The sequence below is a fragment of the Dama dama genome, chromosome 5 (assembly GCF_033118175.1).
Source record: "Dama dama isolate Ldn47 chromosome 5, ASM3311817v1, whole genome shotgun sequence".
In the NCBI taxonomy this organism is placed as follows: Eukaryota; Metazoa; Chordata; class Mammalia; order Artiodactyla; family Cervidae; genus Dama; species Dama dama.
The window spans coordinates 91,869,854-91,896,456 of record NC_083685.1 but is presented as its reverse complement, the minus strand read 5'-3'; the positions used below and the strand labels follow the sequence as shown (position 1 = coordinate 91,896,456).

Below are 26,603 nucleotides of genomic sequence, written 5' to 3'. Positions count from 1 at the left end.
CACAGAAAGGTTACACGATCCGAAGGCTTGCCTTGGGAGCCATGAAAGATACAGTTGTGTCCTGTGCTTCCATAGCACTTGCTCTGGAACCCGGCTGCCTGTGTGCTTGCTAAGTGGCTTCAGTCATGTCCTACTCTTTCTGACCCTGTGGACTGTAGCCCGCCAGGCTCCTCTGTCCAGGGGATTCTCCAGGCAAGAATACTGGAGCGGGTTGCCATGCCTTCCTCCAGAGGATCTTCCCTACCCAGGGATCACATCTGCATCTCTTACATCTCCTGCATTGGCAGGTGTGTTCTTTACCGCTAGCGCCACCTGGGGCTTGGCTGTGGGAACGCAAATCCCAGTTTTAGCTGTGTGACGTCAGACAACTTGCTTACCCTCTCTGGGCCTTAGCATCTTCCTTTATAAAATGAAGATAATAATAATAAAACTATTTCATAGAGCTTTTGGACAGTTAAATGAGTTAGTCCAAGTAGAGGCACTAGGAACACTGCCTGCCATGTAGTAAATAAGGATGGTTGTTGTTATTTCATTATTTTTATTATCTTATTTATCCCTACAATCCTGCCCCTGGGGAAGATAGGCAGCTCAGTTGGTCTGAAAGCAGCTGCACGTTCTGTGGGCAGCACACAGGTGACCCAAGCACCAAAAGAGGCACAGGGTAATGGCCCCTTTCCACAACAACTGTGCTCCCACTTTCCCTGCCTGCTCCTCCTGGGGCTGCTCTTCACTCTCAGCCTGAGATCTGAGCTCCTTCCTGGAACCTTGGGCCCTTTAATGCAACTAGACCAGCCATCCAGGCTCAAGGTCTGCCGTTTAATATCCTCCACAGCTCTACACCGGAGAGGGCGGAGCGCCCGGCCTCCTGGGAGACACAGAGGGTGGCAGGGAAGGAGGAAGGGCATCATACACAGGTACAGATCCCCCTGGGCCCCCCGACAGATACACAGGGGCCGCCATCAACACACAGAAGCTCACAAGTAGAGCCACGAGCCTTCCCTCCCATTGCCAGCATACTGGTGTACGCGTGTGTGTGCACATGTGTGTGCACACACATATGCCCATACACACTCCTCAGGGTGGGCCACACCAGCTGACTCACTATCAGGTTTCCAGAAGGTACAAGCAGAGATGATAGAACATTCTGGTCAAGAACTCACGCTCTAGAGCCAGACTGCTTGGGCTTGAATCCCCAGCGCTACCTCTTAACCCTCTGTGTGACCTGGAGCAAGTCGCTCACCCTCTCTGTGCCTCTATTTCATCTTCAAAATGGAACAGTACCAACCAAACTCTCAGGGATTCTGTGAAAATGAAATGAGTAATTACATCTAAAGGGCACTTAAAAGAGTGGCGCCCCGCTCTGGGTGTTAACTGCCGGTACTCTGCCTCATAGGCTCAGCAAGTCAGATCTCATGACCGACTGGCCGGCTCTCCCTGAGGGTCTGCTTGTGCGCTGGTTCTACATCTTACTCCAGACCAGTCCACCAGACCCCTCTCTGCTGAGAACTCATCTGGCAATTGGTCCGCACCCCTCGAGGGCCCCAGGCAGAAATCCCCGGCTGTCTCCATACCAAGTCTGGACTTTGTCAACGCCCTGTCCTGACCTCACCAACGGCTTCCTGAGTTTGCCTCTGTCCGCAGGCAACACCCACATCTCTCATTCTTCCCGTTCAGAAATCAGAAATAGCTCCAGTCAACCATTCCCCACCTAGAAACTGTTTTTCTCTGGAGAGAGAGATGGCCAAGATTTTTCCATTAGATGTACTGTGTGTCTCTTTACTGGACATCGTAAGAACTCCTGGTCCTAAGGGCATCTAGAATCCAAAAGAACGCTGAACATAAAATGCAAAGATTTAGGCTGAGGTCTCTGGGCCGGTTACTTAAACTCTCCAGGTCACACGGCTTGCTCCCCTGCCGAACGGAGACAGCATCACAGCCTAGTTAGTGCAGAGGTAAGGAGATGATGAAATGATGAGACAGTGTTTGGGGTGCCAACCAGCACACAGAAGGTGCTCAATGTGGCTAGAATGTGGACTTTTTACCTCCTTTCCCACTGCAGGCAAAATCTGAACTAAGTATTAAGAGTACGGTGCTGGCTTGACCAAGCAGCCATTACCTTTAGCAAGATAATGAGCTCTGTCCGGTGGTTTTTGGGGAAAAAAAAAATCATGCCGCAGCCTGAGCAGCTTTCATTGGCTGGGATTCAGAGGAGCCCTCCATTCTGGGTGAAAGGTTGCATCCTGGTCCCCTTCCTTCCTCCAGAAGCTGGTTGACTTGGTCAAATCACCCACGGCCCCCAGTATGAGGTAGAAGGGAGTCAATTGTGTCCTCTGTCACACACACCCAACCTGGGCAATGTCAGTTTCTGGAGCAGCTGTCTATCAAGCCCACCTGAGCAGATGATGCATCTTCCCGTGTAAGGGCTGGGAATTCAGACCCTGTATGCCTATCCCAAGTCATCATCCCAAGGCAAGAAAACCACACCCTGAGACTAAGCCATCCTTCTCACTGGTTTGAAGCCTAGTGGTCACCATAGCAACTGGCTCCCGCTCCAGCCTGCCAGGCGGGGCTGATGCAATTCTCAGGCAGTGAGCAATTCCAACTCAGCTCACAATGCTCTGCTCCCACTCAGGGGCGGGCAAGGGGGGAGAACAAGTGAAGAGGGAAGAGAGGGGCGCACTTTACAGAAATCTCTGCTCTCCCCCAGTGCTGCTTCTAGGGATCTAAGGAAGAAAGAAGTGGATTCTCCTCCCGGGTCCCTGACAAATACAGTGTCACTGCAGTGGCTGTCATTCGGGGAAGAGTCATCTCCAAAGCCTTAGGAGACCTGTAGGGGCGGGAGGACACACTGTACCCTGGGCCTCTCTACTACCATGTGGCACCCTTTCCCCCTTCTGAGCCAGTACCCCACCAGCTAGGCATGCCCGCTTCTCTCAGCCCACAGGCAGCCCTGCCTGCCAAACCCAACAGGTATTAATACAACTTTACACTTCTCTGCTCAGTTGTGTTCTCTGCCTGGGTTCCATAAATCTGGAACTCTGTGCAAGCTAGAACATCCCCAGGGTACCGCGGAGCATCATCCTCCCAGCTCTCCATCCCATGCCACAAGGGTCTCCGGCTGCCCTGGGGAGTCTTATTCAGTGGCTGGAGTCAATGTGAGATAACAAAGTACTGCACCAAGGACATACTGGCCAAAAGCCACTGACCTCTTAAAGCACAAACGTCCTGCAACCAGAAGAAACAAGCCCTCAGAAAGGATGGGGGTCAAGTCACCGGCTCACACCACACACACACACACACACACAGATACACACTAGGAAACGGGGATGGAAGCCATGTTAGGATGAGAGCCTGGTGATGCTAGTGGCCCTCTCTAGCCTCCCCATGCCTACCCATGGATGCAGGCTTTCCCTCCCGAGGCCGCAGTCCTGCCGAAGATGCCTCTAGTTCCAGGAATGCTCCCCTCCCTTCCATCCCAACGGCCACTTCCCGCCCAAGGCTCCCTCCTACCTGGCCTGCATCAAGGGTATCCACCCAATCAGGAGATGGGCCTCAGCACAAACAGCCCTGCTCTGGGACCTTGCACCCTGCTCTGGGAGGAGATGTGCAGGCGCGCCAGTGCAGGGAGGGAAAGCACATCTCCATGGAACCCCCCCTCCGTGTGCCCTCAAGGGCCGGTCACATTGGGCCCTCCACGTGGTCACCCTGACAGATACGGAAAGTGATTAATTTCAGGGGCCGCTAGGGAGATCGCACTCCGCTGTGGGATGTTCCGTTAGCACTTCCTGCGGGGGGGCGGCTTCCAGGACTATCTAGAGCAGATGGGCAGAGTTGGTAAACTGTCAGAGATGGGAGGTGGCTCTCTAGATATACGGATCAATGAAGTAGACTCGAGAGTCCAGAAATAAACACATCCATGTATGGTTGGCTGATTTTTGACAAGGGTGCTGAGATCATGCAATAGTTTTTTTCAACAAATGGTGCTGAGGCAACTGGATATCCACCCACGAAAGAATGAAGCTGGGCTCTTTATATCACACACACAAATTAACGCAAAATGGATTGAAGAACTGCAAAACTCTTAGAAGAAAATAGGGGTAAAGCTCATGACCTTGGATTTGGCTAAGGATTCTGAGATAAGACACCAAAGGCACAAACAACGAAGAACACAGAGATAAACCCGATGTCATCAAAACTGAAAACTTTTGTGCTTCACAGGGGGACTTCCCTGCAGGCTCAGTGGTAAAAAATCCGCCTGCAGTGCAGGAGCTCAAGGAGACCAGGGGAAGCAGCTTCAATCCCTGGGTGGGAAAGATCCCCTGAGGAGGAGATAGCCACCCACTCCAGTATTCTTGCCTGGAAAATCCCATGGACAGAGGAGCCTGGTGGGCTACAGTCCATGGGGTTGTAAAGAGTCAGACATGACTGAGCAAGTGAGCACGCATGTGCTTCACAGGACACCATCAAGAAATGAAAAGAGGGACTTTGCTGGTGCGTGGGTTCAATCCCTAGTAGAGGAACTAGATTCCCACATGCCAAGTGGCGCAGCCAAAAGTAAAACAAGTAAAATACACATAACATAAAAAGAAAAAAGTGAAAAGACAACCCAAGGAATGGGGGAAATCTGCAGATCACATATTTGATAAGGGACTTGTAGCTATATTATATAAGGAAATCTTACAATTCTACAATCAAAAGACACATAACCCAACTTAATCAAAAAATAGATGAAGGAGCTGAATAAACTTTTCTCCAAGGAAGGTAAACACAGTTTCCCTTCATTCAACTGACAGATAACCTGATGTCACCTACTATGTGCCAGATAGTAGGGACACAACTGGGAAGCAAAGCAGATTCAGCCTCCACCCTCAGGAGGCTTTATCTGGTGGGCAGACAGTACCCACTTACCATATGCCTGGTCCACAAGCTACTGCTAAGTCACTTCAGTCGTGACCGACTCTGTGAGACCCCATCCCTGGGATTCTCCAGGCAAGAACACTGGAGTGGGTTGCCATTTCCTTCTCCAATGCATAAAAGTGAAAAGTGAAAGTGAAGTTGCTCAGTTATGTCCGACTCTTCTCAACTGCATGGACTGCAGCCTACCAGGCTCCTCCGTCCATGGGATTTTCCAGGCAAGAGTAGTGGAGTGGGGTGCCATTGCCTTCTCCGCTGGTCCACATAGTAATGCATTCAATCCTCATCCCCCATGGTTACAAGGCTAGTTAACAGAGGAGCTGAGATCTGAATACATGAATTCTGAGTGCAGAACCAGCTCTTCTAGCCACTTCCAAGTTCGTTTTAACTGGGTATTTTGACCACTTCCCAATATAGTTCCTCTGCCCAGGGATGCTAACAAAGAAATGGATAGATTTTAGCCCCGATGCCCGGGTGGGCTCAGTAGTAATAATAGCCATCACTTACACAATGAATTAACTCATGTGAGCCACACACCACCCTATGAAGTAGGTACTACAGTTGTAATCTCCCCATTTTACAGATGAGGAAACTGAGACACAGGTCACATGTCTGGCTCAAGGTCACACAGCTACTGAATGGCTAAGCTTGGAATCCATCTGATTTCACACACCACCCTCTCTCTTGCTACCCAACTAAATCAGTAATTCTACTGCACGCACAATTCTAACACGATCCCGGGGTCTGGTGTCCCTCATGCCATAGTCCATGAGATGGAGCAACTACAAGGGCAAGGCCATAGCTAGAACATGCCCAACAGGGGTGGGAAGAAGCCTATAGCCTGGACAGATGGAAGGACGAGAACCACCATGGTCTCGTGGCAAGCAGTAGGCAGGCAGATAGCCCTGAGAAAAGCAGCAGGGCCGTGCCCTGGGCATGTCTGCTGGGCACAGGACCACGGGGCCACCAAACGGGACACTTGGGGGAGAGCATCCAGCCACTGCAGGCTGACCCATTAGTGGATCATGCAATCAGTTTGGCAGGTCTTTTTTTTTTTTTTAATGATTTATTTTTGGCTGTGTTGAGTCTTTGTTGCTGAGGTGGACTTTCTCTAGTTGCAGTGAGCGGGGGCTACTCTTTGTTGTGGTGTACGGGCTTCTCATCACGGTGGTTTCTCCTCTCGTAGAGCAGGGGCTCCATAGTTGTGGTTCACAGGCTTGGCTGCCCATGGCACGTGGACTCTTCCTGGCCAGGGACTGAACCTGTGTCCCCTGCACTGGCAGGCGGATTCTTCACCTGGGAAATCCTGGCAAGTCACTTTTGAAACGGACTGAAAAGGAGCACCTCACATACTAAGGGAGGATGATTTTATGAAACTAATTCAAACAGTTATATGTACATATATATAAGGTGTGTGAGCTGTGTTGTAGAGTAAAATGATTCTCCGACTTAGGATTCTGTCCAAAAACGAAGGTGTACCATTATTACCACCAAATATGCTGTAGTTTATTCCTATAATGGAAATTCTACGAAGCTTTGATAACGAATAATCTAGAGCTATAGGTAAGAACAATGACCAGTCTCAAAACCATACTTTAAAGCAGAAAAAGGCAAGTCACAGAAAAATACTTCTACTATTAGTCTATTTATATAAGTTGCGGACAAAACTACATTTATATCATTCAGGGACACATGCCTGAGTAATAAAACTCTAAAGAAAAAGAGGGAATGATTCACACAAAATTTAGGATAGTGATTTTACCTTGGTCTATGATGGGTGGGGGGCTTCCCTGGTAGCTCAGATGGCAAAGAATCCGTATTCACTGCGGGAGACCTGGGTTTGATCCCTGAGTCAGGAAGATCCCATGGAGAAGGGAATGGCAACCCACTCCAGTATTCTTGCCCAGAGAATTGCATGGACAGGAGAGCTCAGTGCCCATGGGGTCAAAAAGAGTCAGGTACAACTGAGCAACTAACATTTTCACTTTTTTTTTATTCCACATAGTGAGTGAGGGTGAATGTGAGGGATTAAGACTGACACATTTTGGGGGGGACAAACTTAAACCCCTTCAGTCTGGACCCAGCTGAGGGATGAGGGATGCTGGTAGATCCTCCGAGCACTGGCTAATGGTAATGACAGCATCCATTCTCTTCTGAACCCCAGTGAGGTATATTTCACCACAGGGAAGCTCATTAAATGACTTGCTCGATGCATATGAACATTAAGCAGGGGCTCTGGGATTCAAATCCAGGCTCTTGCAATTCTGCAATTTCTCGTTCCTTTACCCATATGTCCCTTGAAAATGAGACTCCCCAGAAGTGAGAATGTGTAAGACACGTTCTGTGGGGGATACCCAGTGAGTGTTTATCAACAACAACAATTATCCCTTACTCTGGTATTAAATGATACGATGAGCACATGTCGTCACTGTTCATTATCTTAGCTGATTTTTACAGCCCCAGGACATGCATGGGGCAGGTATTTCTTTCTTTCTTTCTTTTAAAATATTTATTTATTTGGCTGCATCAGGTCTTATGTGTTGCACGCGGGTTCAATAGCTGCAGTGCACCAGCTTAGTGGGCATCTTAGATGGGCATCTTGTGGGATCTTAGTTCCCCTGATCAGGGATCAAACCCAAGTCCCCTGCATTAGAAGGCACATTCTTAACCACTGGACCACCAGGGAAGTCCTGGGGTGGGTATTTCTAACCCTCCCTTAGCAAATGGGGAAGAATCCAGAGAGCATCATGTTACCCGGAGCACACCCCTCCAGGTCCGTTCTCCTTGGCCCTCCACCCTGTTTTCTGCCCCAGCCTGAGGTCACAGGAAGGGAGGGGTGCCAGGCTGGGATCTCTCTCCCTGCAGCTCCTCCCTGTGGGCCACCCAGGCTGCGTGCTTTCCCTGAAGGCTGCAGCTCCTGCCAGGAAGCCACCCATGGGGCCTCTGTGTCTCCAGGTGTGGGATCCAGACCCTCCCCTCGCTCTGCCCTCACTTTGGTCATAGTCTTGTTCCAAGCTCTCTCCAAACCCCCCGGGCTGAGCGTGCCATCTGTGTCCTGCTGGACCCTGACAAACACAGCAGTTAAATTACCAGGTTGGGGACACTGATCTCCTGATGAATGAACCAGGGCCTCTCTGAACCTGCCAACAAGCACCTACTGAGTAGTCCCTGGGGAACAGGAAGAAAAGGGAGATGGCAGATACATGGAAGGAGCTGGGAGCAGAGGCAATAGGCAAAGCTCTTGGTCTCGGATTTCTCTGTGAATGAACTGGAGTTAACCCTCAGAAAGTGAGGAAAGACCACAGCACTGAGAAGTTGAGCCTGGGGGAGGCCTGTGGTGGGAAAAGAGGCGGGAAGACTTGGATTCTGGGCTTCAGGCCAAGTAGAGCCTCTAGAGCTACCTACAAAGTATGCCGGAAACTGATCTCCAGTCATAAGCTGGGATGGGGCCAGGCAGCCCCTTTCAACAACAGGCACTTCCACACTGTTGCTCCCGGGGTGGACGGGGGTGAAGAGCCAGTCAAGACTCTAGAAAAGGCAGGATAGCACCTCCTGGTTTCCAGATGCTCTTTCCGATTCACCATTCCCTTTGGCATAAGCATCCAGGGGTGGTGCTGGGACATTTGAAGTTCCCATCATGCTCTGGCCTACAGCCTGGTCTTTGCTGGGAACGCACAGTCAGGCTGCAAGGCCAGACCCTGAGCAAGGAGCAAGGCCAGAGAGGGAAGAGCAAGGAGGAAGGTGTCATCTCGGGGGTGGGGCAGCGGCACGTGGATTGTGTTCCTTCTACTCTTAGGTACTTTTCTGCTGCTGCTGCTTAGTCGCTTCAGTCTTGTCCGACCCTGCGACCCTATGGACTGTAGCCCTCCTGGCTCCTCTGTCCATGGAATTTCCCAAGCAAGAATACCGGGAGTAGGTGGTCATTTCCTCTTTCAGGGGATCTTCCTGACCCAGGGATCAAACCAGGGTCTCCTGTATTGGTAGGAAGATTCTTTACTGCTAAGCCACCAGGGAAGCTAACATTCATTTTATCAAAGGAAAGGCATTCTATTCTAGAGAATCATGAAGAATTTCGAGAAGACATCCTACTGTGGCACAGTTATCTGTGAATTAATAAGATTGAAAAGGACTTGATTAGGGTTTGCAGGACCTCAGGAATGAGCTATCACCTGGGGCCAGCTCATGCCCTCAGGTGACAGGCTGGCACATGGCCAGTACCTCCATGACATTCAGGGGTGGTGGGGAGGAACTGATAAACCCAAGCGTGAGCTCCTCATGCCTGACTGAACCCTCTCTCCATCCAAGGATCTCAGGGGAACCTGGAAAGTCACACCCCACTCTGGGAGCATGCTGTGTTATCACCTGCTTTGGGAAACCATCTCTGTAGGTTTCCATGTCCTTGACCTTAAAGGAACTTTACATCTTTAGCTGTGGCAGTCAGTAGGCAAGACGCAGTATAATGTCCCATTTAACAGCAACAATATGAGGGCCAGATTGCTTGGGTTCATATCCAGCTCATCACTTACTAGCTGGGTGTCCTTGAGCAGGTTACTTATCTAATCTCTGCCTCTGGGCTCTCATCTGTAAAGTGGAGATAAGTGTCTTCTTCAAAGGGTTATTGTGAAGAGTAAGGGGGTTAACATACAAAAAGTTCTTGGAACATCGTGGGACACACAACTAGTGCTCGGTAAGTGACAGCTATTTTTATTGGCATTTTTCCACTAGTCGTTCATTACTTTTTGTGTCAGCTCTACAAAAACAACCTCTATATTTCTATGACTACTCCAAAGAAACAAACAGCTCAGCCTCTTGGGGCCAGGGGGTGGCAGAGGAGAGAAGAAAGTAATGAGATGAGCAAGGAACATTTAGACGGGTCCCTTGTTAAGTGTTACATACACACCATTTCATCTAGAGGTAGGGACACCAGGTAAAGTGCAAGACACCCAGTACAATATGAACTTTGGACGAGTAAGAAGTTTTGAGTGTAAGTATATCCCAAATGCTTCCCTGGTGGCTCAGTGGTAAAGAATCTGCCTGCCAATGCAGGACATGCAGGTTTGATCCCTGGGTCAGGAAGATCCCCTGGAGAAGGAAATGGCAACCCACTCCAGTTTTCTTGCTTGAGAAATATCATGAACAGATGAACCTAGTGGGCTACAGTCCATGGGGTCACAAAGAGTTGGACACAACTGAACATGTATGCACATGTCCCAAATATTGCATAGGATATACTTCTGCTAAGACAAGTGTTCATTGTTTTAACTAAACTTCAAATTTAACTGGGCATCCTGTGTTTTTATTTGCTAAAAAATTGGGCAACCTTACTGGTGGGGTTGATAAGATTGTTCTCATTTTATACGAGAGGAAACGGAAGCTCAAAGAGGTGAAGTCAATCACCCGAGGTAACTGTCCCAGCAAGCGTTCAAAGGCTCTGCCCCCTTCCCTCTGGCTGCTCTGTGCTCAGAAGGGCTCAGGAATCAGAGATACAGCCCTCCATCACCTGCCGGCATCCAGAACCTGCTCCTCAGCCCCCAGGCAGGAGCCTGAATGCAGGAAGAGACATTTTAAAAATTTTTTCCAGGGGGGGGCTACTGCTCCCCAAAACCAATGCACTGGGGAGCCTTCCTGCAGGGGAGGGAGCTCAGGAGGCGGTCCCCGTGGGGGCTGTGGTCAGCCAGGGAGGCACCCGCAGCTCTTCCGGGAGCTGCCCCTGGCTGGGGCTGAAATCTGGAGGCAAAAGAACCCAGGAGAAAACTCAGGAAGCACCAAAGGAAACTTCTCCGGAAGTCCTGAAATATTTCCACAGCCAGGAGAGAAAAGCTTAAAGTGAAAGCGGCTATGGGCTGGCCTCTCAGAGCCCAAGGCATGACCACAGCGTCCAGGAAGCCCTGGCCCAGGTCACAGGGCCCCCTTCCCAGAGCCCCCACAGATGGTCTGGCCTCGTGGGCTCTGCAGAATGGCCCACCTGCTCCACTCTGCTCTCCCAGACCAGACTGGGGCTCCACTTCAGTCATTCTCAGCTCTATTTTTAGTGGAAGGTGACAAGACACAACAAATGTTCCAAGCAGGACAATGAAATCACCTGATTCCTCTGCAGGGTCAGGGACCTTGGCCAACCTTTGCTGGGAGCAGGGACAAGAAGGGGTCTAGGAACCTCCAGGGGGCTTCTCTTAGAGCCAGGGGTCTAGAGCCCACTCCCCAGTCTGTAACTTCCCAGGAAGGTGACCTTCAGCTTCATCCTCACCTGGCTGAGAAAGGCCAAAGCGCATGCCTCCAGGCAAAGTAACAGCCTGTGCAAAAAGCAGGCAGCTCTGACTGGGGATGGTGGTGTGTCTGGGGAGCTGTGAAGAATTCAGTGGGGCTGCAGGCTGGGGAGTGTGATAAAGAGAGCAGGAGGTGAGGCTAGAGATGGCCGGAGACAGTGTCTGAAAAGGCTCCCACCATGTGTGCTAAGGAGTTTAGATTTTATCCTCTAGGGAGGAGGGAGGCAGGAAGATGGTAGACTAGTGAGTGATGGAATCAGATCCTCCTGGAGGGCTTGAGGAGTCCAGGGCCTTCCTACTGAATGGGCATCACCTGGGGGCTTGTTAGAAACGCCAAACAGGAAGGCCCTGTCCAGACCTACTGTATCAGGATCTGCTTCCTTACAAGATGCACCAGCTGATTAGTGGGTCAAGGTGAGGCCCTGAGCTACGACTGGGGCAGAGACAGGGTCGATCGTTTGACCTCTCCATTAGCCTTTTCTTTCTGTTTTTTAGAAAGAGACATTTTATTTTACTTTAATTTTGGCTGTACGGGCTCTTCATTTCAGTGCATGGTCTTTCTCTACTTGGGGCACACAAACTTAGTTGCTCCGACCATGTGGGATCCCGTGTGGGGTCTTAGTGCCCTGACCAGGGATGGAACCCACACTCCCTGTACTGCAAGGTGAATTCTTAACCACTGGACCACCAGGGAGGTCCCTCCAATAGCCTCTTCTAGCTGCCTGTCTGTCTTCCCCCTGCTTAGCTCCAGTGCCTCCTTGCATCCTCCCTGCCCCGTGATTCTCTTAGGTGGCCCCTGTATTAAAACAACACATCCTTCTCCTAGAGCATCTCCCCCTAGAGTGTCCTTCTGTTCATACCCCCTCACCCGCTATAATGCATTTCCAAGCTCTCAAGTGTTCAGGCCACAGCTGAGTGTTGGAAAGGGAGGTGCATGCAGTGGTTTTTAAGAGTCAGTTCCCAAATCAGACTGGGCGTGCAGAGCTGTGCAAACACACAGATGCCAGAGGCCAAGCCCAGGTTCTCACGCTGAGGGCCCTGGCATCTGAGAACCTCTGGTGAGGAGCATAGGCTAGGGCATCACACAGACCTGGGTTGAGAGCCCAGCTCAGCTCTTTCTAGGCTAGGTAACCTTAGGAAAACTGTTTACCCTTTCCAGACTCTTGGGGGGTAAAAAAACAGATAAAAATAGTTGAGAGCTCTGCAGGGGGGGTTGAAGATTAAATGGGACATTGTTTGTCAAGTGCTTAAGGACACTGTCTGACACCCTATAAATGGCAGCCTTTGTTATTCTTCGTGCCTCTAAGGAGTTTAGAGTCTGGCAGAGAAGAAATGACAACATGTCTACATTGGTAAACACTACGAAACAACAGATAAAAGGACTCAGTGACGTGGCCTAAGCAAGCAGTGTTCAGGTTCTGAGCTGGGATGCTCACTGAGGCCAGTGCATAATCAGGCAGAGGGGCTTCCTGGAGGTGGTGGTAACCAGGGCTGAGGCTTAAGCACAGAGGTTGGCTGCAGAACAGTGAGGGGTCTTAGTGGCTAGAGCAGGGGGCACGGGCTGGGATGCTGGCAAATCTGAATGGATAGTGCAAGGTGTCCCGCAGCATGGGGGATATCTTGAAGGCATTTGGATTGGATGCGGGAGAAAATGCCCCACTGAGGATTTCTGGGCAGAGGAGAAGTAGATGGAAGCAGGTTGAGTGTAGGTGGGCACATGCGTGCATGCTAAGTTGCTTCAGTCATGTCCGACTTTTTGCAACCCCATGGTTGCAACCCCATGTAGCCTGCCAGGCTCCTCTGTCCAGGGGATTCTCCAGGCAAGAATACTGCAGTATGTTGCCATGGCCTTCTCCAGGGAATCTTCCCAACCCAGAGACTGAACCAGCATCTCTTATGTCTCCTGCAATGGCAGGTGGGTTCTTTACTACTAGCACCACCTGGGACACCCCCAGCTTGAGTGTAGTACCAGCCAGCTGGATAGAGAGTGGCATCTCAGGGTCAGGGAGGGAGTTTGCTCAGGTGTCTGCAGCAAGGGCCTGGCTATGATGGGAGCTGACCAGCCATCACGGGTCCTCAGGCAAGAAACAGCTCCTCATCAGATTTGCATCCCGCCCATCCTTTCCAGGGAGCGAAGACAGGACCCAAAGTTCCAGTGGTCCAGTGGTTGAGAGTCCACTTTGTAATACAGGGGACACTGGTTTGATCCCTGGTCCAGGAAGACCCCACGTGCTGTGGGGTAACTAAGCCCGTGCATCACCACTACTGAGGCCGCATCCTAGAGTCCAAGCTCCACAAGAGAAATCACTGCAATGAGAAGCCTACACACCTCAACTAGCAAGTAGCCCCTGCTCCTGGCAACTAGAGAAAGCCTGCACGCAGCAACCAAGACCAATGCAGCCAACAGTAACTTAATTTAAAAAAAAAAGCCCCTGCTTTGGGTCTCTAAAAGTTCTGCACCCAAAAATGGCACAAGATGCCCACTGACTCATCCAGGTCAGGAGCTGCCACAGAGTCTGCAAAACGTCTACAGACCAAATGCAAAGGAAAACACAGCCCTCCCACAGGGCTGGGTGGCATACCAGCTGGTTGCTCATTAACCCTCTCAATGATGCACTAGAAAATTAACAACTGAGGTTTTCTGCTCCATTAACACCAAAGTTTGCTCTGGGCAGGGGGTGTTGGGGGGTAGGGACAAGGAAGGTTTTGTCTAGACAGAAGAACTCATGAAGGCCAGCTGCCTGGGCTTCTGTCACTCAGGAAGAGGGTAGGCAAAGGGGACTTAGGGTGTTCCACATGACAAGTGTCCCCTCCCCCCGGTGAAGTCCCCAGCAGAGGCCAGTCACGACGGCCACTCCCTCTTCTCCTCCTTAAAATGAGAGTAACAACCTTTCACAGGTTTACTGTGAGAATGAAATGAGATTGTGAACGTGAGAGCACCAGCTCAGGTATGGTACTCACCAGATGTCCCATCAATGGCTTCATTATTCTGATTGGGAAACAGAAAGGTCTGACTTGGGTCAGGGTCCATAAGGCCCTAGGAGAGGGTATAAAGAACTCTGGGGGAAAAAAAAAAGAACCCTGGGGCCCCGCTACCCAAATTGTGGTCCTTAGACCATCAGCAGCAGCACTGGCATCACCCGGGAACTTGCTAGAATACAGAATCTCAGGCCTCAGTCCAGTCCTATTGAATAAGAATCTGTATCTTAACAAGATCCTCAGGCCATTATTCCTGGTGGCTCAGATGGTAAAGAATCCACCTACAATGTGGGAGAACTGGGTTCGATCCCTGGGTTGGGAAGATGCCCTGGAGGAGGGCATGACAACCCACTCTAGTATTCTTGCCTGGAGAATCCCCATGGACAGAGAGGCCTGGTGGGCTACAATCCATGGGGTCACAAAGAGCTGGACACTGAGCAACTAAGTACACACAGGCTATTAAAATGCCCAACAGGGACTTTCCCTGGCGCTCCAGTGTTAAGAGTCCGCCTTTCAATGCAGAGGGTGCAGGTTCGATCCCTGGTCGGGGACCTAAGATCCCACATGCTTTGTGGCCAAAAAAACCAAAACAGAGACGATGCAGTAACAAATTCAATAAAGACCAAACAAACAAGTTCATATAAAAAAAAATAATCTTTAAAAAAATGCACAATAGAGTTTGAGAATCTGCTCTAGCATATTTGTTCTTAGGAAAAACCAGTTTCTCCCCCACCCCTCTCCTGTCTCAGGAAATATGGGGCCCAGGACTCCAGGTGGATGGAGGCAGAGGATGTGGATACCAGAGCCCTCTAATTAGCACCTGCTTGCTTGCCACACTACATTGAAGCACACCAGAGCACATGTTGAGAAAATTACTCCCTTCCTGATTTCTTTCAATCTTTCCTGCCTCTGTTTGGTACCAGTATGTCTTTAATATCTGTCTTCTGTTTCCTTCCCTTTAAACAGAGACACAGGAGGCTCAGACCTAGAGCCTTCCAAGGGCAACAGTATATAACTAGAACTAATAACACTGCTGAGTATTATTTACTTGCAAGGAAACTATTTATTGTAAGAAATACAGATTTCTTCTTTCTAGGTAAACGATATTTAAAATAATGAATCAAGTGGAAAGAAAAACAGTTAAGTCCATAATAAGAGAAGTGTGTGAATCTGGCAAAAATCACAACAGTGGTATATAACAGGGGTATATATTTACGGCAGTTTCGTAAATCATTATTCCTTATAGTGCATCTCATCCACTTATTTTTTTCATATTGCAGGTCAAGAAATCAATGTTGTAGGTCATGACCAACACGTCTTGGGTTTGTTTTTAATGGAGTGGACTGGAACAGGCTAGAAGGGCACAAAATTATGAGTACATTGCAAATGTGATAAAACAGTAAGTACTATCCCATAAACGTTTGTTTCAGCTTGCATATGCCCTGTCTCGCAATGTAAAATGTCTGGATTCTGTATGAGCAGTAGTCCAAAGAGTTAGTGAGTCACTCATCTAGTCCACGGCTTCCCTGATAGCTCAGTTGGTAAAGAATCTGCCTACAATGCAAGAGACCCCAGTTTGAATCCTGGGTCAGGAAGATCCCCTGGAGAAGGGCTTATCTACCCACTCCAGTATCCTGGGCTGCAGAATTCCATGGACTGTATAGTCCATGGGGTCGCAAAGAATCAGACAAGACTGAGCAACTTTCACACACACATACACATCTAGTCCAATCTCCGTTTGGTAGGGGCCCCTGGCCTCTGCTAACTTTAATTCCAATGTCGGGGTGGGGGTGGGGGAAAGGCAGGCAGCGGGGGAGGGGAGGAGTTGACTCCTTGGCCAGGCCACCCATGAGCAGATCTCCAGGTCCCATCACAGCTCTCTGGCTCCTCTCTCAAGACAGAACTGATAACAGCAGCCCCTCCCACGTGCTATTAAATGGATGCTTCCCTGTCCTGCTGAAGTGAGGAAAGGCTTAGGCATCGACCCACGACGAAGAGCGCTCTTCGGAGACGCTCGAGCAAGAAAAATGCCATTTTTGGAGGGACAGGATCCCCATCACCAGAATCTGCTCTCCAGGCCCTCTCAACCCTCCCCGGCTTGGGCAGTCCTGTTTCACTGGTCTTCCCCGAAAGATGCCTTTTCTTTCCCCTTGAGGAGCAGCGAAGGAGAGTGGGAAGGAGGCTGGGGGCGGGGCCGGAAGAATGGGAGAAAGCGCTGGGTGGGGGAGGGGACAGAGGTCACCACCGGTGGCACTTGAAGGATGGACTTGTCAACGTGGAACCTCTGGTCTGCTTGCATCCCAGACTCACACGGAGGGCAGGAGCATACCAGGGCAGCAGGAGGAAGAAGGCTGGGGCAAGTTCAAGGTGGTGGGAGGAAGGAGGCAGGAACGCCCAAGACCGTGGGGGCAGCTGAAATTTCACATTAGTCTCTACAAACAGAAGAGCCAGTGAGGGGGATATTCATGGGTCCCGACACCCTACCAAGCAGGAGTTCCTAAAAACGCCTGCAGACTCAGAAGGCAGGAAGCTGTGTGTGACATTTTGAGCAGCAAAGGGAAAGGAAGAGAATGGAGGCGACCCTCCCCTCCCCTCATCTCCACTTTTATCCTCCTGCTTGGGTGGTCAGCTCAGGACAGGCCTTCACCCTCTTTATCATCACCCCAAAAACTCTCCACACACCAACCCTCTGCAGCAAGCCCTCAGATAATGTCCTAGCCTTTCTGGCTCCAGCCAAAGAGGGACCTGCTACGGTGGAAGGCCCCAGATACCGGCCTGAACTCTGGGCAGGGGACTCTGGGCCTGCGCTGGAGCCACCCCATCATTAGCATGCTGTGCGTGGGTGAGTTCAAATGCAGAAGCTGGATCTGTGGCCCATCTGGCCCTGGGCCTCAGCGAAGGACCTTGGTGCATGGTGGCCTGATTTATGGCCAAGAGCTCGCTTTATTTCCCTTTGGAAACTGTGGAGGTGAATTTAAAAAGGCCTGAGATCAGAGCCAATGCGCCAGGGCTCAGCCAAGTCCTTCTCTAGTCCCCACCCACTTGTCCTTTGCCTTGCTCGGCTCTCGAAAATGGGCGTTAGCTGTTGCCTGTCGCTACCCCCAAAGTCTATTTTCTCTCCTTCCTCTTTATTTATTTTGGGGTTAACACAGAGTGCCTCTTGCCAGGAATCCAGGGATGAGGTAACTCTAGGATAGGGGCTCCAAGTACCCATGGGAGGGTCCCTTGGGATCCATCTTTAGGAAGAGGCAGCCCAGCTGGTGGGCACTTACAAGGCACCTGAAGGCTGAGAGCTGTCCGAATACCATGGAGGGGACCAAGACCGTCTCCATAGTTGTCCTTCTAGTTAGAGAGATGAACAGATTAACCAACCTCCACAAAATACCAGGTGCCATGAAAGGCAAGGGAGAGTCAGAAAAAGAGGGGTTAAGAGTCAGGCCAGGGGATTTCCCTGGTGGTCCAGTGGTTAAGACTCCACGCTCCCAATGAAGGGGGCCCAGCTTTGGTCCCACATACTACTAGATCCCCCATGACACAGCTAAGAGTTCACATGCTGCAACTAAAGATCCTGAGTGCCACAACAAGGATCAAAGACCCTACATGCTTTAACTAAGATGCTGCTGCTGCTAAGTCGCTTCAGTCGTGTCCGATTCTGTGCGACCCCATAGATGGCAGCCCACCAGGCTCCTCCGTCCCTGGGATTCTCCAGGCAAGAACACTGGAGTGGGTTGCCATTTCCTTCTCCAATGCATGAAAGTGAAAAATGAAAGTGAAGTCGCTCAGTCGTGTCCGACTCTTCTCAACCGCATGGACTGCAGCCTACCAGGCTCCTCCGTCCATGGGATTTTCCAGGCAAGAGTACTAGAGTGGGTTGCCATTGCCTTCTCCAACTAAGATGCAGATGCAGCCAAATAAATAAAAATGCTGCTGCTGCTGCTGCTAAGTCACTTCAGTCGTGTCCGACTCTGTGCGACCCCATAGATGGCAGCCCACCAGGCTCCCCCGTCCCTGGGATTCTCCAGGTAAGCGTACTGGAGTGGGTTGCCATTTCCTTCTCCGAAATAAATATATATATATATATATATATATAAAAGAAGCCAGTCCTATGCTCAACTGCTGGCTTGCACTCTAGGACCTTGAATTAATCACTTAACTTCCCTGAGTCACAGTTTCCTCCCTGTAGAGATAATTCCTTCCTATCTCATAAGGTAGGGACTGTTGAGGATGAGTGATAACACATGGGCAGTGCCCAGGGGAGTGCTGACACATAGTAGGTCCTCATGGGTGTTGGCTAAGATCGTTATTGCTGTTGGCAGCTAAATCGGCTATAGGTAGAGTTGCAGCCATCTGCAACTCAACTACAGTTGAGAACTGACCGGGCTCAAACCGGGAGACCTTCGGCAATAACTTAACCTCTCAGGGCCTCAGAGTCCTCATCCATAGGCCAGGGGGATGATAAAAGGTGCCTTGGTGAGTTGTTAGGGTAACGTAAGGAAGTACCAAGCACAGCATCTGACATAGAGTAGGACTAGTTAAACATTATGGCTTCTTCCATTCTTCCTAAACCAAACGGAAAAACCTAATATCTATGAATTTGGCTGGACTCCTGGGCTTTCTTTTCCTTGGGCCCAGTGGTTGTGAGAGACCCAAGGATGAGGTTTCCATGTGGCTTTGCAGAGCTCAGACATATGTCCCTAAGAGGTTCCACGGAACAACGCCGGAGGTGCCATCACATAGAGCACAAAGTCACCCAGACCCCAGACCTCTCCGAAAGGGATTGTTCTCCTAAAGCTGTACCTTCAAAGGGAGACATTCACTCAAAACGATGGATTGTATGCCGCTTAGGCCCAGGGTAACTTGCAACTGAATAGGGTGACCACAAGTGAGCAAATCAATTGCTGCTGTGGGGTGTGGCTATCCCCCAGCTCGGGAAATAACTAGGCTTAATTATACATCATCTTCGGTCTCCATGATCTTGATCCATTAAACCCTCACAGCTGGCCAGGAGGCAATGCCCAGGAGGAAGGGGTTAGCCCAGCACACTAATAGGATCAGCCCTTCAATCCCATGAAGGTAATTACGGTCACATTCTTCACCAGCAGTCCTGAGTAAACCCACAGCTCACGTGCGTGCTCAAGTTGCTTCAGTTGTGTCTGACTCTTTGCGATGGTCCATAGTGCACCAGGCTCCTCTGTCCAGGCAAGAATACTGAAGTGGGTTGCCATACCCTCCCTCCTCCAGGGGATCTTCGTCACCCAGGGTGCCAAAAAGGTTGAGGATCACTGGTCTTGAGGGACATGAAGACCTCAGAGGTAAGGGTGGAGGAAAGGGGGAAGGGCACCTGACCAATTAGTTCATCACGGAGCCCACCCTGTCTCCCAAAGACCACACTGACCCTGTCAGTTTCTATGTGGCCAGTAAACACATATTCATTTTTCATCCAGCAGTGTGGTGGGGAAGAGAAGACAGGAATAAAGGGCAAGGGCAGAAAACCGAGAGAGAGGCCCAAATGAAGTCTGAGCCTGGTGGGAAAGATTTGGCTGCCCCATCTGCAGTGGGTCACGGGTCCAGATGGCCCCATCTCAGAGGGCTCTGTGCCAAATGCCCTGGGCAAGGGGTAGGCTTGGGCCTCTATCCCAAACCCTCTTATCCGGGTGCATCCTATCATTTGCCTGTAGCCCTGACTTCTTTCTTCTCACCCATTTACAGGATCAAGTTCTCCCCCAGCTTCGGGGACAAGCAAAATGCTCCCACTGCCCCCAGGGGCATCCAGGGCTCCATCTGGCCATATCTTGCCCAAAGGAATGCAAGCATGGGTGCACCAAGGTCACAAGTCAAAAGAAAAATCAGCTTCTGTGCAGCCCTGGAGAAAGGTGAGCCTGAGGCCTCTTCCCTGGTACTCAGTAGAAAGCACCAAGACCCTGTAGGTAGAACGTGGTGGGTCCTCCAAGCCCCATGGATCCCCTCAGCCTACCAGAGCTAGGGGCCTGGCCGAGGCAGCTGATGAGGTGGAGATGACACGCGGTTGTCCTGAAGCTGCTGAGCCGGTTACCCCAAAGGGCTCAAGCCGAGCCAAACAGCTGCAGCACCAATACTGGCGGCGAAGGCTTCCAATCATGTAATCACAAGCCCCAGCAATGCGTGGGACTCCCTTGGGGGGTCTCCGACTCCACTACAAGCTACTACAATTACCAAATCCACACAGCCAGAAACTTGTGAATGGGCCAGCTAATGGGTTTCTGGGGTTTCGGATGGAGTAAGGAGTTAAAGGAGCCAGGAACCCGGAAGTCTTCTTTTCCTTCTCATACTCACTCGTGCAACCAAAACTTACTGTGGGCTTACTACGGCACGAGGCCTTGGGCCAGGCACCAGCGAAGAACCTGGTTCAACACTCTGCCCCTGCCCGTCCGCTTGCACCCTTCCCAGCCCCTTCTAGACTCCTCTGGCAGCCTTTCGTGGATCTGCTCAGTGAAAAAAGCCGGGATGAGCTGGACAGCTGAGCAGTTCAATAGCACTCCTCCTCTTTAAAACATTCGAGAAATATTAACCAATTAATCTCCATTGCACCCACGTGAGACATCAGAGCTTCACTCTACAGAGGAGTGTGCATAACAAAGGTGTCAGAATCGCCCCCGGACCCAGAGAACAACCCAAGTTTTCCCTCCTACCCACTCTCCTCCCATCTTCTACCCACCTAGCTGATTCTTCACAAATGTTCTTGTCATTCCTTCCTTTCTCTAAAGAACAGTAACACCAGCAATCACAACAATGACGAAAAACTACATTTCTCTGAGTAGGAGACTTAATTCTTCTGCCAGACCCACCTATCGGGCTCCAGCAGTTATGTCAATTACAGGCTGGTGATGACAGATAGGAATAAATGACTGGGGCTTAGCCATGGGACGAGAAAGCATCCATTTGTAGGTGTTCACTGGCACACATTGGGCTAGTCTGATGTGGCCTGGGTAAGAGAGTTGCCCTGATCAAGCCCACACCAACTGTCAGGCCAGTGGCTTGGTCTTTGGTGCAGCTAACCTAGGAATATGGTGGGAAATTGAGACAGGTTCATGGTCATCTGGAGATGGGTTTGTATTCTCATAGCCCCAAATGGTTTCCTGGCCATTAGACAGGGCACTGAGTCTGTTAGGTGCATAAAAATATCACCGGAGACAGAAATTTCCCTTGGAAATGCTGTTTCAGGTAACAGAAGTGAGCTCCAAAAGGCAGGTTCTAATAACAGATGATCATGCTCTGCCTTCTATGACATCCCAATAATAGAGGCTTTTGCTTGGCTCCACAGAGTCAGCATGTTTGAGGCCAGAGTTAAATCTCCTGGGACAAAAAAGAGGCTAGAAGGGCAAAGGGATACCTTAAATGTACCTTCAATGTAGTCCTCAGTTCTCTCTTAAAGAAATCCTGAACATACAGTGAAAGATTTTCACCTCCACTCAGAGGGACAAGAGAAAGTTTCAGAGCACCCCCCCCCCATTTTTATTATTCTATAGAACTTAATTTGATCCAACTTGATCCCACGGTACTGAAGGGAGCCAAGAGAAAGTGGTAAGTATTTAGTGGCAGGAGTGGTGAAAGAAGATAAAATGAGGAACACAGGCAGAGAACCCGTACAGAGAGAAACACACCAGCTTCAGGGAAATAATCTAGGCAAGGCACTGACTGAGAGGCAAAGCTGATGCTATGACATGAATGGAGGAAAATGAATGGTCCAGGGGACAGGAAGTAGGGTGGCGGGAACCCTCACCCACCATGCTAGCTGACCACGGGCAAAGACCTTGCTCCAGTCCATCCCAGATCACATGGGCAGCTGGGAGCCAACCCACCTCCTTGCGCCATCACTGTAGACCTTCAGGACTTCAACTATAGGGGAAAGAGGGAGTCTGCTGTCTACCCCTTATCAAGGGACCATCAACCTGCCATGGAAGTGTGTACAGATGTTAAAACCAGAAAGAATGAGCTGACAATTCCCAAGGCAAGAAGTATGCCTCAGTGAAATCAGACAGGGCTTCAAACACCCCTGCCCAGGCTTCAGGACCAGGCTCCAGTTCCTCCAAGAGACACAGAGTCAAGTGAGGCTCAGAGTCACTGAGACCCCTTCCCCTGCTGGACCATTTTGGGGACAACGCTGAGACAGAGGACCAGAGTGACAGATGTCCCCCATTCCAAGACTGTGAATAAGTTCAGAGATATCTGGGTGACACTCAAGAGTCTTCCTCACCATCCTGGGGTAGGATCTGAATCCCAGCTTTGTCACTTATCAGTCATGTGACCTAGGGTAATGATTTGAGCCTAGCCAGCCGCTTTTCCTGTAAAAGGGAGATAAGACTACCCATCTTGCAGAGTTGTGAGGTTTGCAGAGACTGGATGCAGAGCACCCGACACGGTGCCTGGCACATGGGAGGCCCTTGGACATGCTACTAACACTGCCACCAGGCCTTTCACATCCCTGAGAAGTGTCCTGGCTACCCTGCACCCTGTGCCCACCCCCTTTATGATTCCTGATGGATTGGGCTTTTGTGGGGACTTGCCACCCCAGGACTGTGAGACCTGTAACCTAATAGCTTCCCAAGAGGCATGGGAACTTCTTCTGGGAGCCACAAAACCATGCTGCCAGGCAAATGACAGCTCGGGTATTTGTTTTAATTTAGGCTCTTGTCAAGAGGAAACTTCATGGCTAACAGCCCAAACATGACTGCACAGCACCTGCCCAGGAAGCCTCATTCTACAGCTCTCCAATAAGCTGTTTGGAAGAAGGAGGCAAGGACTCCTCACACTGCTGCCAAGCCAGTGCCGCCCCCCCACCCCCCCCACCCCCCCCCCATCCAGGCTGCCCCAGGAGCCCAGAGCCCAAGGCAGCAGCAGAAGGGTAGACAGCTCAGATGCCAGACTGCCTGAGTCAGGGCTGATTAACAGGCACCCCCCACAAAGAAGCCCTCAGTCTAATTCCCTTTTCCAATCCCACCTTCCTCTAGTTGGAAATTTTCAAAGCAATTTTGCTGCTTTGCTCCAGGCTGTGTATGTGTTGTGGGGGTGGGGGGGTGGAGAGAGAGGTGTTGGGGTAGACTGGAGGATGACAGGAAAACTTGGAATTGACCAGATGATCAGGTAGGGGAGTCTTCTTTAAAGCAATGAAGAGAAAGCCAGAGGCAGGTTTTCATAGGATTCTATGCCTTGGGAAATAGGGAAAGCAGGACTGGGTTTTGCAAAGAGCCAGAAATATTCAGGAACATAAGCTGCATGTGAATATGAGGCATTGTTATGACTGTTTTTTGCAAGTGCACAGTGAAGAGGAGGTCACTAATCCTCCCTTTGGGGTCAAGAGCTGATCTGCAGTCAGGCTCTGAATAGATGTGTGCCCCCATTCAGGCAGACACATGTGTGCACACATGCCACACAGCAGCCGTGGACCCTGACCTTCACCCAATGGTGCTGGCCTCTGCGGGGGAAGGAGCAGATGGAGTGGCTGGGCTTGGCGCAGGACTGACACCCAGGGGACCCAGCTTTGCTCTTTTGATGTTGAAAAACCAAAGCAGAATGAACCATCACAAGGAGAACTGCTGGGGGGGAGGAAAGGAAGGGAAAACAGATTGGGAGAGGGGAGGGAAAAGGATGGAGGGGGAGGAGAAGAGGGGGGAGAAAAAGCTATGGGGAATGATGGGGACCCAAGGGGATACAGAGGTCAGAGGCTGGGTAATGAGTACTGAGAAGCCTCCAGGACAAGAACTTGGGGTACAAGGCATCAACTTGTCCACTCTCCCCACCATTCGAACCAGGTTAATCCTTACATGTATCCTTGTTCCATGGCATCTAGAGTCCAGAAGGGGGAACCTGGTTCCACCTGCCTCCCCCAACCCCTGCCCCTGCCTTGGGACCCTAGGCTAGGAGACCCAGCAAGAGGAAGTGGGCTGGTCCCACTGAAGCGACCAGAGAGGGCAAAATCCACTTATTACCTTCTTCAGGAGCCAGTAGAACCCTCTCTCTTCCTATACCACTGAAAGCTTGGGGACGATGTCTCAAGGGAGGGGTGGGCAAAATGCAGTGCTTTAGCCACCTAAGCAAGAGTGAGAGTGGGGTGGGGGTAAGGGGGTGAGGGGAAGGGGGTGCTCAAGCCTGGGCGCAAGCCCCCAGAAGGTAGGCGTGATCACTTACACATCCCCAGCACCAGTGCAAGAGCAATCACATGATCGAGGCAGATTTGGGAACGAGGAGGGTGGAGACACTGAGAAGGGTTTTTTTTCTTTTTTGGGGGGTGGGGTAGGGGAGGAAGGAGGGTGATGGTAGGGATGATGATGAGCCTGGCAGGAAAGACTGCTGAGCTGGGGGTTTTTAGGTCCTTCATCCTTACGAGCCCCACGGAGATCGACACCTACAGTCTCCCTTACCATAGGGGGACTCCACCCCCACCCCAAAACACCCTGGCCTCAGGGTGTCCCTGAGATGGCAAGTCCAGGCGCCAAGGACTTCACCAAAATGGCCTTTCTGCTTCGGCGTGAACAGAAGGAGCAGCCAGTCGGGGAGCGGGGGTCAACACCCTAGGGGGCTCTTCCCCTCCGCTCCAGGGTTGGGGAAAGCTCGGTTACACAACAGGTGGGAGAGAGGTGACACAGCTCTCCTGGCCCCGTCGATCCACTGCGCCCCCCTCACCCCCGCTCCGGCTGGAAGTCCACTCTGGCGACCCCATCCGCGACTGATCGCAGGGCGCCAAGCCGCTCCTCCCGCCTCCCGGCCCGCCAGGCACCTGGGCGGCAGTGCCCGCAGCCCCCAGCCCGCTCCAGCCAAGCCCGGCAACGCGAACCCCGGGGGCCGTCGGGGCTCCACGCGGGGCTCCGGGACGCGTTCCCGCCCGGCCTCCCCGGCCCGCGCGCACACACGTACTGCTGTAGAGGGTGTCGATCCAAGAGAGGCGCGGCAGGCCCCGATGGCTCAGCGGCTCCATGCCCGCGGCTCCGCGCGGCTGCGGCGGCGAAGGCTCCGTCAGATCGGAAACCCGACCCTCATCGCACAACAAAGGAGGGAGGGCGCGGGCGGCGGGCCCCGCAGGCCGAAGTTGCCGAGCGCTGGGTGGAGGCGAGGGGGAGGCAGGGAAACAGGTAGCAGGGAGGAGCGATCGGAGCCGCCCGGGAGGAGGGAAAGGGCGGGCGAGGGCCGGCGAGCGCCCCCGGGAGCCCTTCCGGCCCCTGCGGCCGCCGCGAGCCCCGCTGCGGATCCCGGAGCTGCGGCCCCGCAGCCCGCCCGCCAACTAGCAACTTCCCCCGGGCGGCGCGGCGCCCAGGGGCGGGGGGCGGGAGCCGCGACCAATCGGCGCGAGGCTCCCGCGCCCCCTCCCCCGCCGCGGCACGCCTCCAGACCCCCGGCGGAGGTACGGGGAGCAGCCAGGTGTCCCCCACCCGGAGAGGGGCTCCAGCGGGTGACCGAGGAGGGGGTCCGCGGGGGTCTCCGGGGAGCGACGCAGACCCAGACTCCTCTTCCTCTTCCTCGCTGGGCTTGGCCAAATTCTGGCAACCCGCAGACTAAGGTGCTGCGGGGAGACCTTTGGGCCCGCAGGGGTGACATCACCTGCCACCCCAGGATCTCTAAGCGCAGTTTCAGGGGCCAGTGCGGCTGCCAGGCCCCTCCTCTCGGCAAGCCCGGGGCGCGGCGCGGACGGGGTTAACGTCCAGCCCGCCCGCGGGAAGCGCTGGCTGCCCAAGGACTCCTTCCTTCCAAACCCTAACACTGCCTCGTCTATTTAGACACCCTTGACCTAAAAGCCAGGCTGCTCCCTGCCCTTCACACCAGGCAGGCGGCGGGCAGAGGAAGGCAGGAGGCCGAGGGGGTCGTCGAGGGGCCGTGGAGGACAAACAGGGTCAGAGGAGAGACCCCAGGGTCTCTGCTGGGTCCCCGCAGGAACCTTCTCTGGGGATTCCAACAGCAGCGCATCTAAGGAGGGACACCATGGCTGCATAATCACAAGTTGAGGGAAGTCTGGGTTCAAGATGCCTCTGAGAAGAGACCTTTAGAAACAAAATTCCTTCTAAGACCATCGGCCCCCCCGCCCCCCCAAAAAAACAGGCAATGAAGCTGGAGTGGGGGAGTTTTATGCCTTCCACTGGGTGCTGGTTCTAAAAGACCCAAGGCAACTCAGCTGCAGGCCTCCTTGGACCAAAGGACTCTGAAGAAGGGACTGGAGGGGCTGGAGGGTCAGGCTAGGGTGGTCCAGGGCAGGGGGCCCAAAGCTTGTTTCCTGAACCCCAGGGAAGGGAGGCAGCAGGCCCACAAGGAAACCCCGCGCTGGGCCACTTACCCTGCTTTCATCGTAGAGAGTGAGGTTTCTGCTGATGCAGCAAACCCTTCCACCCCTCATCCCCAAGCTGCTTTAACAGCAGTGACTTTAGGGGACCCAGTTCAATGGACTGGCCTACAAGATGAAACTCATCTGGCCTCTGCATGGGG

At 51.9% G+C, this 26,603-nt stretch overlaps 1 protein-coding gene across 2 annotated transcripts in view; it reads right to left on the bottom strand.

Annotated features, from left to right (window-relative positions):
• Positions 1-26,603, bottom strand: part of ABR (ABR activator of RhoGEF and GTPase) — a 192,998-nt gene that overhangs the window by 122,151 nt on the left and 44,244 nt on the right. The window contains exon 1 of one of the 2 annotated variants that reach the window (XM_061143008.1): positions 25,047-25,194. The exons of the other annotated variant lie outside the window; for it this stretch is intronic. Within the exon in view, the coding sequence (XP_060998991.1) occupies positions 25,047-25,107 (61 nt within the window). The 5' untranslated portion in view covers positions 25,108-25,194. Of the gene's footprint in view, positions 1-25,046; positions 25,195-26,603 lie in introns of those variants that run through there. 2 annotated transcript variants of the gene reach the window in all.